This window comes from Rhincodon typus, chromosome 24 (assembly GCF_021869965.1).
Source record: "Rhincodon typus isolate 14 chromosome 24, sRhiTyp1.1, whole genome shotgun sequence".
In the NCBI taxonomy this organism is placed as follows: domain Eukaryota; kingdom Metazoa; phylum Chordata; class Chondrichthyes; order Orectolobiformes; family Rhincodontidae; genus Rhincodon; species Rhincodon typus.
Window position 1 is genome coordinate 22790923 of NC_063355.1, and position 14874 is coordinate 22805796.

General features: G+C 38.4%; 1 protein-coding gene across 4 annotated transcripts in view; it reads left to right on the plus strand.

The window, feature by feature from the left end:
• Window positions 1-4889: 4889 nt before the first annotated feature.
• Window positions 4890-14874, plus strand: part of vps33a (VPS33A core subunit of CORVET and HOPS complexes) — a 35815-nt gene continuing 25830 nt past the window's right edge. For all 4 annotated transcript variants that reach the window (XM_020530862.2, XM_048611473.1, XM_048611472.1 and 1 more), the window contains exons 1-5: window positions 4890-5052; window positions 8395-8460; window positions 9538-9665; window positions 10678-10867; window positions 14132-14248. In XM_020530862.2, the coding sequence (XP_020386451.2) occupies window positions 4894-5052; window positions 8395-8460; window positions 9538-9665; window positions 10678-10867; window positions 14132-14248 (660 nt within the window). In that variant the 5' untranslated portion in view covers window positions 4890-4893. The remainder of the gene's footprint in view (window positions 5053-8394; window positions 8461-9537; window positions 9666-10677; window positions 10868-14131; window positions 14249-14874) is intronic.

Here is a 14874-nt window from a genome sequence, read left to right on the forward strand (position 1 = left end):
GGGCTGTTACTGCAGAAACTACAGTAATGTTCATGGGACCGGGTTTGAATCCCACCATGGCACATTGTGGAATTTGAATTCAGTAATAATGGGGGGGGGGGTGAAGAGAGAAGGAGAAAAAATGTTAAAATCATGGAATCATTACTGATTGTCAGGAAAATCCATCTGGTTCACTAATGTCCTTTAGGGAAGGAAACTGCCACTCTTACCTGGTCTGCTGTTTACTCCAGACCCACAGCAATGTGGTTGACTCGTAACTGTCCTCTGGGTGGCAATTAGGGATGGGCAATAAATGCTGGCCTAGCCAGTGACACTTTCATCTTATGAATTACTTTTTAAAAAAAATTTAGAAGAAAAGGCCATAGTTAGGTGCAAATAGGATTGAGAGCTGTAGGGGATTACACAGATGAATGGGCAAGACAGTGGACAGATTGATTGATTTATTTTCCTCCCATTACTTTGAGATTTATGATGAATCAACTAAGTGTGGACACCACCAGGCTCTCCCATCACTATCCCTGGATATGTTGTGCCCCATGGGCAAATCAGTTCTCCCAGAACTGTGGCTTGCAGGGAGTGATGTACATTTCTTCTAGATACTGTGAAGATTGATGTCTTCAGATTGGTTAAATTCATGGAAATCTCCTTGATCTGCCCTTTTGCTTCATCTCAGCTAATAAGTCAGTCATCATCATATGAAGAAAACTCTGGAGGGAAGGATAACTCTTATACATGGGAGCTTCATTGTCAACCGGTAAAAATGACTCCTTGGAACATTTACTGATCTAGCTGGGTGAGCAACTTCCAGATTTAACCTACCTCAGGTGTTGAGGACACAAGGATAGAAGTTATAATGTGGAAACAGGCCATTTGGTCTCTTGGTATTTACTGTGCAGTCAAGTAAATAGTCTGGTCATAATGTTGTTTCCAGCATTTGTTTTTATTTTGTATCCAGCTATCAGTCTAATCTTGAATGTATGGGCATTTCACCAGACATTAAGTTTCTAGTCTCAATGCTTTGTAACTAAATTTATTTTGTTCTTCTAAGTCTGTTACACTTATCCTTATACTTATAAACCCTAATTTTAGACAAATCAATCACCCTAAGCAGCCTACATTTATTCCACAGCACTCCAGGCTGAAGTCAGTGAGGGGGAGAATGCCCATGGCCCATACAATTGACATGCAGCAGTTAAATCTTGCAAGAGCATTCGTTCTTTCAACCAAAACTCTCCCTGTTTCGGGAGGAAGTTCCGCTTAGTGAGCTGTCAACCACTGCAGTGGATGGGAGCAGTGGGCCAGTGTTAAGACTATAGGCACTCCCCAGTGATGAGGAACCGATGTTAAGTTGAAGAGTTGAGGATCTTTTATACGGGACTGTCAACGAACCTGGGTGAGGGAGTCGGGGTGGATGTGAGAAAGTCAAGGCAAGATTCGGGTGGGTGAATGGGGACGTATACTTGATGGGGTTTGTGTCCGATGAAGCCTATGAACGTGCAGATGTGGTCTTTCCCTTGCCCATGTGGCTAAAGTTGTTTGGCTTCTTGTATATATGAGCCTACCCTCATGCAAGTAAAATACCAGATGAGACAGGGTAAAGCCCTGCAGTGGCCTTCAAACCTGCTAATAGATTGTGTAAACACTAGCCTAGAGTGAATTCATATTATTATCCTCTTTAAAGTGTCAATAAACTTCCTATTATGTAGAACTTTATATGACACTACTACCCACATAAACACAAGCAACAGGAGGGAGTAACCCACTTGTTCTTATCCTCATTTGCAAGTGCCACATTTTTAATTACTTTATTTTTGGACTTTTAAAAAGTACTGTTTTAAACCACGGAGACTGTGCAAAGCAATGGCTACAGTTTTAAAACTCGTTTACTGGAGCACAATGTGAGTTGTATACAATATTGTTTTCCCCTGATTCAAGAGAAAGCAGGCACCACAGAGTCAATGGGTTCTGAACCAGGACGACAATTGCTTGACAATGTTTTGATTGGCTCTTAATGAGGTGGCCTTGGCTCGTGCGGGGACAGGGCAGCAGAGAATCCTCTCGCCTGCAAAGAGGTGAAAAGAAATCTATCTCTCTCGTTCTGGAGGTACCAGAAAGTCTCTAGTAACACTTGCTGCCTTCCATTCACCTTGCTCTGCAAATCCTCTGTTGAAGGATGAATAAAAATCTATCAAAAAGTGAAAGGGCAAATTCTCAACCAGCAAATGAAAAATGGTATCAGCGTGCAAACAACAGTGATTCATCAGCAAAGAAGTAAAAGGACTCAGAAGAAACTGAAAGAAACAATTCATCTCTTGTGATTTAAACACTATTGAATTGTGTTTCCCTGACATTATTTTTCTTTTCCCAGCCTTAAAACCCATGTTGTCTGTCTGTTTGTGAAGGGGATGGGGAATTTAAAACAGCTAGCGTTTACATTAAAGAGTAATAGGTTAGCAGTTCCCAATTTAATTTCCCTTGTTTAAAGCCAATTTGTTATTAATAAACAAGTTTCTTTTGTTAGGTACATAAACCAAGCAAGCGCTTTCTTTTGACTTGCATTCATCAGTCAGGTAATTTGGGGGCTTTGAATAGTTTGACTGAATCTTTTCATATTTGTAATAAGTCCAGGATTAGTGGGACTTGACTTGTAGTAAGAAGAAGCCAGTCTCTCTCTTCGAAGAGCATTGACTTGAGAGCTAGGCTACCTCAATATAATTGTACTCTCTGATGAAGAAGAAATCACTGTGCAACTAAGTGAGATTGATTTTTTTTTTCCTGTGTCAATTCAAGATTTGAATACAAATTTTGAGTGCTATTATACCGGATTTTGGTTCTAATGCTGAAGATGTATACCAAAACTTTCGGACAAATCATTTTATTATGGCTATGTTACTGGAATTTATCCAGTCATGTTGCCTAGGCATGTCCTCTGTACAAACAAAGGACAAATCTGACTAGCTGCTACTTTATCCATTTACTTCTAATCAAAAGTGAAGTAATGGTCAGAGTCATCAGATAATGCCAACCCATCAATAGCCTTCTCATCAACACTCAGTTTCGGTTTCCAAAACCAATAGATTTCACATTTAATCACAAAGTTTTAATATGGTGCAAGGATGAGGACAAATATCTTAGTTTCTCCAGCTACTGTGCATACTGTGACATTTAATGTAAAAGCGAAAAGGGCATTTTGTATTCTGCCTTTCATGGCCTTAAGACATTTCAAGATGCTTTATAGACAAAACTGTATTTGCAAAGGGCAATCACAGTTGTATTGTAGGAGATGTAGGTGTTGATCTGTGAACAGAAAGGTTCAAAAAGAACAAAAGCTAATGAGCAGGCAACCTGTTGACATGGGTGAGTGATTCCCTTCCTCCTCATCAAATAGTATGTTGAAAACCTTTTCATCCACTTGAGAAGGCAATTAGTGTCCTTTGTTTAATGTCTCTGGATATCACATTCAATATTGCAGAACAACCTCAATAATGCACTGAAATATCAGTTAACATTTTGTGTTTTAAGTTTCTGGAGTGGAACCTGAGCCCACAGAACGCTAACCCAGTTATGAGATTGCCACCACTGAATCACAACTGACACCTATGGTAGAAGTTTACAGCCTTTAAGACCATGCATGCCCCTTTCTAACATTACTGTAAGGAGCTGGCCATGGGTTAATGATTTCAAAATATTTCCACAATTGTTTACGTAGAATCATTTTTATAACATCTGGAACACCTTATACCTTCTTGGGCATTCTAGGTTTAGTCTCCCCAAAGTATGCTGCTTAAGTTCATGCGCTGCAATAACATTACTTTCAGCGAGATTTTCACCTCTCTTCATATGAGGTTGGAGTATCTACTCCCTTCCAGGTTGTGTACCCACTCATGTGACACTGACATGCACTACGTCACACCATGGATGTTTCTGACGTTAACCTCATTATATCCATCTCAACTAGAAAAAGTTTCTCCAATTTTCATTTAAACATAAGTTTACATTTCTATGCTGCATCAACAGAAAATCAGTATTGGGAAGATTCACAACTTTGTGGGAGAGGGGACTCGGTGACTGACAACAGGGGCCTCTGGACTCATTTGGAGGTGGAGGTGGGTTTTGAGTCAAGAGAGATCTAAAGTTTATTTGTGAGTTTTGGGGAGGTGTATTCCTGCCCCTCCTGACTTACAATAATTCAATTTAATTATTTACCTAGTCTTTTAGCATACAGTACAGTTGTCAGAAAAAGTAAACTGAAAGCTGTCACTCAGCCCTCAAGTAAACTTGTAGATTGAGTTCTAATAGCATCAATTTTTTTCTTGTGTTACTGTGAAAGACCTAGGGCTGTCTTATTAGATTTGCTGTTATTTCACTGTTGTGGTGCCATGAATGTCACTAACCTAGTCAAAAATGCAGGATAATATCACGACACAACAGGAAGGCAGCAAGATCCAAGAAGAGAGGTGACTGCCTTGATTCTAACTGCCATCTGCCTGGTCTTCACTGGACAGGGGGTGTTTGGTTTGTTTGGGTTACTTAAATTCCTATGTATTATCAAAACATAAAACTTGAATTTGTTTAGTGATGGTTGCACTGACACTGCAATTTAGTTTTAAGCTTCTGTTCCTAAATGAATGGTGTGTGATTTTGGGAAGGGGACATTTGTCGTGATGTTGTGACTCAGATAACTCTGGAATGGAACCAGAATTAGTCCTCAATTTTAAATAGTGTTTTCGCAAAAAGCAACACTGTTGATTTGGTATTTTATATGCATTCCCTGTGTAGTAACAGGTATAGAGTGTTAGTTAATTATTGGTGAATTGAATTAGATTCAATGAGACCTCAGTACATAAGAGCAGCAACTGCAACAGAACACGGCCACACTCCCAGGGGCTAGTGATGGAAAGGTCAGGTCACATGGGGCGGTGCCTGCCGCGTCACATGACCCGGTTCAAGATGGCGGCGCACCTCAGTTACGGGAGAGTGGTTCTTAACAACTTGCGAGAGGCGGCCCGCAAGGAGCTGCGCGAATTTCTGGATAAATGTGAAGGCAGCAAGGTCTGCAGTGGGGGATGGAGGGTTTAGACTGTGTGATACTCGCGGGAGCAGTCCGAGTCCTGAAAACTCAGTTCTCCGGATCCCTCCCCGTCGGGATAAAGGATAGGGCGGCCTGTCCAAAATTAAACCCTCCCCGGGAGGAGGATAACTCCCCGGCCCATCTCAACCCCCGGGGTAGGGGACCCTTCCAAGCATTAACTGCTCTGGGGCAAGATGGTCCTTTCCAAAATTAACCCCCGAAACCCTGGGGGAAAGAGAACCGCCCCTATCCATCTCAGCCCCTATAATCTCTAGGGGCAAGTGGACCTGTTGCAATATTAAAACCCTCGATCCTGCTTGTATTAACCACAAAGCCCAGTGGCAGGCGGACCCTTTCCAGTATTGCTTCCTAAAAGCCTATGGGGGGGTGGAGGTTGGTGTATAAACCCCAAACCTTTGCAGGAGAGTGACCCTGTATGTATCAGTCCTGAGGATAGGGGACCCTTTCAGTATCAACCCCTTAAAGCCCGGGACAGAGGAGACCATGTCCAATATTCACCTCTTGGATGTGGGGAGGGGTGAGTGGAAGAGTGTGAACCTATTCATATTAACCCTAAAACCTTAGGATCTGTTTGATCCCTTTTGTGTTAACTCCTGGGGGTAGGGTTACCATTTGTGTCTTAAACGTTGCACCCCGAAGGGTGCTGAACCTTTCTATGTAACCTTGGAGACATCAGGGCAGTGTCGGTTGCCCTTGTGTCAATTAATCTTGAGGAATCTGTTAACAGTCTGCTTTATTATGAGAACACTGAACTAAACAATTGCTCAGCTTTAGGAAGATGGGTGTGCAATGTTCATGGTGGACACCTATTCATTGTGTAATTAATTTTTCCTAATGTTTTTAAGGATTCTGTTGTTCTGTTTTTATGAAGGGCTATTGATTTGTCAGAGCCCTGATTTTCCTGTTATGGTTTCCGTTCTTCAGGAAATGAGTTTGTAATGTTGTCAAACAGTTGTATTCTTGATCTTTCTTTACTCCTAAATAAATCCACAAAAACTGTTTATATCATAAGCTGATTTATTGGTTGAGTCAGCTTCCTCCAATGTGAAATAAATAAAAATGCATGATATACATTTGTCACAAGACCAAAATTGACTTTCTCAGAAATAGAATTAAGAAATTAATTAAGATGCCTTAAAACAAGATTCTGTGTTTGCATTCTTTCACAAAATTTTGCTCCATCCTAATGTTTTTGCATATTTCCTTCCTACCACACTACTAGGTTGATCTGTTGATTCTTTTGGCCCTGTAGCTTGAAACTTGTGCCTTTTCCTTCCTTCCTGCTGCCATCCCCACATTAAAAAAAGAAGCCATGTTGAAACCTAAGATGTAAATGGGACATATCACTTGATGTGGGAGAAAAAACAAAGTTATTGCTCCAGCTTGGATGCCTGTGTGTGTAATAAGTAGAGCATGCTAAAGAAATAGTAGGCTTTAGACCAGTAGCATGGGGAAATCTATGTTAGGTTGGAAGGCAGGACTGGTAAAGGATGTGCAATAATGGTACAGAGCAAAAGTGAGTGTTAGCGGGACAAGTAAATAAGCACAACGTGAGGTAACGGAGCTGTATATGTCAGCAGCAAAACCAATAGCAGCATCTGTCTTAAAAAATTATCGAGTTGTGCTTATGATTTGAAATCATTGAACTTAAGTATTGAATTCGGAAAATTGTAAAGTGGCTAACTAAAAGATGAGAAGCATTTGAACTGTATAGGACAGTGTTGGTGGTCCAGGATTGAAAGGTCAAAGTGGGAGAATTAAAATGGCAAATGACTGGAAGCTCATGGTTAGGTTTGTAGATTGAATGGAAGTTATTGGCAGTCATCTGTTTGTGTTTGGTTTTTGTTTTGCTACTGTAAAGTGCCATGACATTTCTACTGTGCTAAAGTTCCAGTATCTGTAAATTGATTTTTCTCTAGTTACAGTGTTGCAACACAGTATGTTCATTTATGTCACTACGACTTGTTATTAATTTAGTCATGCTCACATTACTTCAGAGCAGAAATAAATTTTGTCAATGATTCAATCTTAATTGACATCTTTACACCTACAGAGATGATGGATATATTTGTGAAATCTTAAAGTGCTCACCTAATGGGTGGTGTCAGGTTCATTGAATATAGCACTATAAGCTTTCCAAGCCTAAAGAGTCCTTACATTTTAATTCAAAAGTATGAGCGAAGTCATATGGTTTAATATTTAGTATTGCAATATCTCTCTTTTCCTTTATGCCACTTTCTTAAAATTCTGTTTATTTCCAGTCACAGTCAATCTTTATTGTATTGAATATCAGAACAACCTGTTAACTTTATCTTTTCAGGTAGATAAAAATCTAGTGTAATCGCACTTTTTGTCTCACATGACATTACTTTTAACAAGTATGGCATAATACCTCTGTTTGTTCAGATGGTAATTATTTTTCTATAACTGCAAGTTAGAATGCTTTTAAATAGTTCAGAAAACAAAGGAGCTGAAATAAGAAATGACACAACGACCCCTTAAGATGTCTCTTTGCCTTTTTGGTTGTTGAGTGGTCTAACAATATTCTAAAAATTTGGAACATTTCTTGCTACAAGATTCCAAAAATTAGCTTAATAATGAAGGATATTGGAACATAGTACAATATGGTATTTTTTGGTATTCTTAAAATATAGTTGTTTCCTCATGCTTCTCATTCTTTAAACTGGAAATAATGATAAAATAGTTTTTGTGAGAATCATGTGTAAACTGTACAGTTGCCTTATTTGACCTCCTTTGCTTAGCCTGTAAAACTTTGCATTTGTATCAGATGTCCTAGTGTGCAAAGTACAAGAACTCAACATTTTTATCCTGATTTCAGAGGTGTAATGTTCAAAAGATTTTTGATACTTCATAATTTTAAATCAAGGCTAATTCACAGTGTCCTTTCGGGGAAAGAATCCTGCTGTCTTAACCTGATCTGGCCTACGTCTTAGTCCAGTACTACACCATTGTGGTTAACTTTTCAATGTCCTTTCAAAATGGTCTAGAAAAGCACTTGTTTTTTTTTCAAATCACTTTGCAAATCGCCTAAGGATGGGCAGTAAATGTTAATCTTGCCATCAATGCCTACATCCTAACGTCCTGAAAATTTTTAAATTTTTAAAAATAGGAATGAGTTTACACTTTAAATGTCTGTTTTCTCTACTTCCTAAGTTACTGATAGCTGAATATTGTTGGAGGTGGTTTATCTCTATGCTCCAAGTGCAGGTACAAGACCATTTGAGATTCCTGGACCTTGTGACTTTCTGGCGTTTGGTGAGCTGTCTGTTTTTCTCACACAGGCAATAGTTTGGGATGAGTATCTTACTGGACCATTTGGATTGATTGCTCAATATTCCCTATTAAAGGTAAATGACTGCTTGTTTGTTTGCTACGTTTTGGGCAATTTGAATGACCAATATTGATATGTCTTTTAAAGTTTTGGCAAAGATCTGTAGCTCGGGTTGTGGATGAGGTTGTTGACTTGTTCACCGGGCTGGCTTGTTTTTGTTCAGACATTTCTCAACATGCTAGGTGACATCATCAGTGGAGCCTCCACTGAAGTGATGTTATTCTACTCCGCTTGGAATTTATACTGTCCGGTCCGTTATGGTGAGTAGTGTCATTTCCGGTTTTGATCTGTATGGGTTTGTATATGGGGTCCAATTCTGTACTTTGGCTTACTTTGTCCCAAGCCAAACATAGACTCCCACGGGAATTCCTAGAGGCATGGTTCTCCACTCATACTTCATTCAACAAACATACAGAATTGGACCCCATACACAAACCCATACAGATCAAAACCGGAAATGACAGTACTCACCATGATGGTGAGTGCCATATAAATTCCAAGCAGAGTAGAACGACACCACTTCACCAGAGGCTCCACTGATGATGTCACCTAGCGTAGTGACGAAATGTCTGAGCAAAATCAAGCCAGCTTGGCAAGCAAATCAACAAACTCATTGATATGTTTTATGCTAAGAAATAAAATTTCTTTACATTTTCTTGACTTATCTTCCAAAGAAAATTCATTATCGAGGTAGTTAATTGAGATTGGAAGCTAACCTGTCTTCACTCTATAATGTAAATTTTGCATAGATGACATGTTTTCTATAAAATGGACAATTTGGAATAACTAAGGAATGTTCAGCGTTGCAGGAACTTATTTTGAAACATAGTTTCAGCAGATTGTATGTTTTGCTATGAAGATAACAGTGCTACTAAATATTTGAGTAATTCTGAGAACCTGTTTGTTTGGGTGTGTAACATTTTCTCTTTCTAACAAAAATCTTGAATTTTTAAAGTAATATCCACCTCTGAACAGATTTATTTACAGGATTTTAAGAATTGGTCTGTTTTTCCAAGGTATTTGATGCAGCTTTTCTCTTCAATCTTGAGGGTTATGATACTTACAGTAATAGTAATGTTTAACAATCTTTCAGGAACATGAAGTTGATAAAATGTTTACCCTGAAGGAAGGGCGTATACCTCCAGCTGAAGTCAAAAACATAATTTTCTTTGTGAGGCCTAGACTGGAATTAATGGACATTATTGCTGATAATATTCGTTGGTATGTGATCTTAAGTTTTAAACTGATTATCTTTTATTTAGAATTTTTCATATTGTTTCTCTGTCAGTTAGTGTAAGATGTTAAAATGAGTACTCTGCTCCAGATTGGTGGTCCGATCTCTCTGCAGCCAAGGACAAATGTTTAAACTGTTTTGGTTGTTTTCTGTCAGATTTGACAGTTAACTCTATAAGCCAGTCATTTCAAAATTTTTTGTTACATAAAGATATCAACAAATACCAGATAGCATGCATCCTGGCTGCTTTTTCAGTGCATTGTGCACCTCTCTAGGAGATGCTGCATCTGAAAGGAAAATATCTGTTTCTGCCCTTTTATCAAGTTGAATACTTTAGTCAGTTGTTGGAACTGCTGGCATATGAACTTTTTCCATTACTAGAAAAAAGACCTGGAAAATAATCACTTTGTCTGGTTTAAATACTGGTGTAATAGTGATTAAATTATTGTTACTGATGCTGCTGTAACTGAATGACCATCTTTTAGTTTCTAACTGAATACCCAAAGTTTTAGGGTAATCACTTATTCAATGATTGTAAGGTATGAAAACTAGAGAATAAGAGCTGAACTCATTTGCTGTGTTTAGAAAGATATCTGCACATATGTTTTAATATTAGAGATAGTAGAAACTGCCAATGCTGGAGAATCTGAGATAATAAGGTGTAGAGCTGGATGAACACAGCAGGCCGAGCAGGAAAGCTGACTTTTCGGGTCTGGACCCTTCTTCAGATTAGGCACACAACAGACTAAGTTTACATACTCTAAGCAATGATACGAGTACTGTATTTCAGCACCCTTTTTGATTTGAGCCTGGATTAAATATCCCTAGATGTAATTAATCTTTTTTTAAGGTAACTGGTAAGGCACAATCACTTGCCACAGGAAAATAAGAATATGAAACCAGAATGGTAGAAATGGGACTTGAAATTCAGCTTAGTTTGGCTCTGAATGGTGTGAAGTATTACCTGGAGGCATTAAATCTTAATTTTTTTTATTTTAGTGAACACAAACATCATGGTCCTCACAGAGATTTCCATATTCTGTTCCTGCCACGTCGAAGTCTCCTTTGTGAACAGCGACTAAAAGAACAAGGATTATTGGTCCACTTCACCCATATAGAGGAGTACAGCCTGGATTTGATTCCATTTGATAGTGATCTAATGTCCATGGAAGCTGAAAGTGCATTTAGGGTAATTGGTTATCACCTCCTTTCCGTTGCAATGTCTCAAGTTTTACCTTAAGTGTTGCACAAACAGATCTCTCTCAAAATGAACTTGTTGCAATTTAGGCTTTTTGTATTGTTTACTTCATTGGATAAACCAGTTATATGTTCCACAGTGTGTTCTGAATGGCTTCTGATTGCATCACGTGGTAATATATGCACTCTGTACAGTGGTCATTGCTATTGGGTTCAGTTGTGATGCCCATCAGGATGGAATTTAGCACTTGAACCTAATGTACAAAATTAGGTGCAAAAGTCAGGAGTCGAAGACCCAGATTTTGCAGTTAGTGCTGAAACTGGGTCATGAGCCACTGACTGTTCTGAGAAGTAGTTTGTTGAATGCAGTGTGATTTCACCTTCTTGCTGCAGCATGGTCTCCAGTTGAGACAACCAGCAAGGTATGTTCTGAGGTGAAGCTGTGCCCCCTAATGACTTTCAGCTGAAAACATGTTCCCTTAGGTCAGTCTTCAGCTCAAAAACAAGAAAGTATTATGATTTTAAATAATTTTAAACAGTTTGAAACTTTTAAATACTTCAACAAACTTTCACTGCCTCTGGGGTCATCTTGGACATATTGCTTTGATTTTGAACAATTGTTCTGGGTCCTCATTGAATCCTGTAACTTGAAATACATAAAACAATGAGAGAAAAGAATAAACAGTATTTCTGTTTAAAAAAAGACGCAAAGAACTGTGTATGTTGGAAATCAGAAAACACAAACAAAATCAGTTCTGAAAAAGGGTCACTGGACGTGAACTGTAAACTTTGCTTTCTGTCCACAAATGCTGCCAGACCTGCTGTTGGTCCAGCAATTTCTGTTCTTGTTTCCATAAAGTGAATTCTGCACCCCTCCCCACCCCCCCTCATGAGTAGCACACAAATCTATCTCCCTCTTTCTGGACTGGAACTGCACCTGAAACCATCTTCCCCACGTCCCCTTCACCAAATCCTCAACCATGTAGAAAAAGCAAAAACTAGGATTTATAATTCTTATTATACCACTAAGATACAGTGCTTTCAGAAAACAAGTACAACATTTGTAATCCTTCTACTTGAGATCTGCCAGGGACTTCACTGTCCAAGTTGTACGCTTTGATCCCAAATAGAAATTATTCTTCGTAATTATTTGTTAAACTGAGTAGAAAGTTTCCATAGTTATATCTCTAGAGCAACATGAACCAATTATTCCTTTTGGGAACTGAAAATGCAAAATGGTTTCTGAGAAATCAGCTCTCCCATGTTAAATAAACATCATTGCTACATTTGCTATGAATGGTTTAACATCTGAATTTTAAACTTCTGAGGTTTAAATACACTTACATGCTTTAAAAGTATACTGTTCTTTAAGAATGATTTTATTTTTATTTGACCACTACTTAAATATGGCAATATACTGAATATCAATACTTTATTTGCTTGTAGTTTTGAAGTTTGTCTTTCATGCAATAACTTTGCAATCATGATTAGAATTCATACTTGAAACCAACATGATTGAATAGGGTGTAAAAATTGTGCTAATTTCAACACTTTTTTTTTACAGAATATATTATTTATATCAGCCATTTTCTGATTATTCGTACAAAGCATTTATAATCACTCAAGCTGAATTTTACTGCCAAGTTACAATTTGCACTAATTTTTCAACAAAGGTAGACACTTTTCTTTCTTCCTTTAGTTCAGAAACACAGGGCACAAGAGGAGAAGAATTGGCTGAGCAGTGTCCAGAGCTCAAAGTAATGAGTACCTAGAAAACAGTGTCGGCAGAACACCATGAGTTAGTGCATGCATTCAGCATTTTATTGTTTCTTTAGAATTGTTAATGCAACCTAAACTAAACATTTAAACACTGGGGAATTGATAGTGTGGCAGGGTACTGTCCTCTTGATAGAAGCAGCTTTTGAAGGTCAAACAACAGTTCAAGATTAGAGCCCAATGTTTGACTCTTGAGAGTCTGCACCAGTATTTTTCCGTATGTCAGCAGTGCTGAACTTTTCAGTGTTCATCACTACTAAATCTCAAAATTTAGATTAATATAATTTCAAGAAAGATGTATAAACACACAAAATTATTTGCCCAGTGTTGCAGTTCCTTCTCGCTTTCAAAGTTTGCAATGGATTTTTCTTGTAGCAATTAAATTAGTAATTTGTTCTTTGAATTCTCCCATAATATATCCAAGGCTTCCAGTTTTACAATTTATTCCATCTTTGTAGCATTTTCCTGCTTGGTTTTCACTCTTATTTACAGCAGCTGGACAAGTGGATTTGTTTTCTAAATAAGCTAGAGCTTTACTGACAGTACAGTTAAGAAGTACAAAGGGCCAGCTGTTATATTAACCACTCATGCTGAAGTGTGATAAAGTTGCGCTTGACTTTAGCTGCTTATTGAACTACTTTTCCAATCGACCTGTTCAGAGATGTTATTATGCAGCTCAGAAGCAGGTGGGATTTGAACCCAGGCCTCCCAGTTCATGGGTAGGACCATTACCACTACTATGCCATAAGAAGGCCCCAGTTGCTGTTTTTAATAAGTTGCCTTTTGAGAGTTGATGAAATTTCTAATGTCTAGAATGTTAACCCTTTGTTAAAACTAAAGGCAGTGTACCTGATTGAGTAACCTGCCAACACTGTGTACACATACATGAATTAATAGTTGGTGGTGAGGTGTCAGAAGACCCATTGTGTTTACAGAATTATTTGTATCATGCATTACCATGCTAGGGAGAAGCAGGAGGGGAAAAACGATATTTTTATTTTGACTTTTTTTTTGGGAGAAGTGGAAAAACCTAGACACTAACTAGAGTTGGTGCATATTGCTCCAGGACCACTTCTTCTGATGATATCCTCAGATCTGCTATGATCCATGGATGAACAGAAACATGTACCATATCTGTCTTCAAGCTATATGGACAGTTAGTGTTCAGATTCAAAATCTACCATCCATGTCTTCCGAGCTTTCCTTGGGAACCTAATGTTCTCACATTGTCTTAGACATTTGATAATGTACATTTTAATAATTTGCAATGCGTACTACGCTAACATTTTACAATGTTTGGTGTATCGGTACATTTACAAATGGGACCACTTCTTTCCTTTTAATGTTAAAAAGTAAGTTTATAATGTTTCCAGGAGCCCAGTGAAACAGATGGACTCATGCACAAATAGCTAATCTGATTTATTGTTAAAATTCTTTGTGTAAAGCAAGGCTCTTAACATTTTTTTATATTTGCAAATAGGAGTGTTATCTAGAAAATGACCAGACCGTCTTATTCAATGTTGCCAAAGGACTGATGACTCTGCAAGCTTTGTATGGAACCATTCCACAGATATTTGGGAAGGGTGAATGTGCACGGGTACGTTCAAACTCTTTTGGATGGATAATTTCATGCTCTTTCTTGTCATAGAGTCACAGAGCACAGAAACAGACCCTTCAGTCCAACTTGTCCATGCCAACCAAGTTTCCCAAACTTAGTCCCATTTGCCTGCACTTGGTCCATATCTTTCTAAATCTTTCCTATTTGTGTACCTATCTAAATATCTCTTAAATGTTGTAACTGTAACTGCATTTACCACTTCCTCTGGCAGTTCATTCCACATACAAACCACCCTCTGTGTGGAAAAAGCTGCCTCTCGGGTCCCTTTTGAATATGACTGCTAAGGAAAGTACTGTTCATTCACAGGAATGAGAGAATGTATCTTGCAGTGAGACTTACGAAAGGTCCATTCATGAGTTTTCAGGAAACAGGCTTGGAGTTGGCTCTGAACAGATGTTCAGAAAGTTGTTGAAACACTGTACAGTGGAATTGTGTGTCAGGACCACGTGGAATCCCTGACACAACAGACCCTGTGGGAAATCAGAGAGTTCCAACTCAATTAAGCTTAATATTTACTCAGGAAAAGTTAGAGAAGTAAAAATCTACTCTTACTCTGTGGTAACTGTATTAAACTGAACCCACAACTTGCCTCTCCCAATTATGAC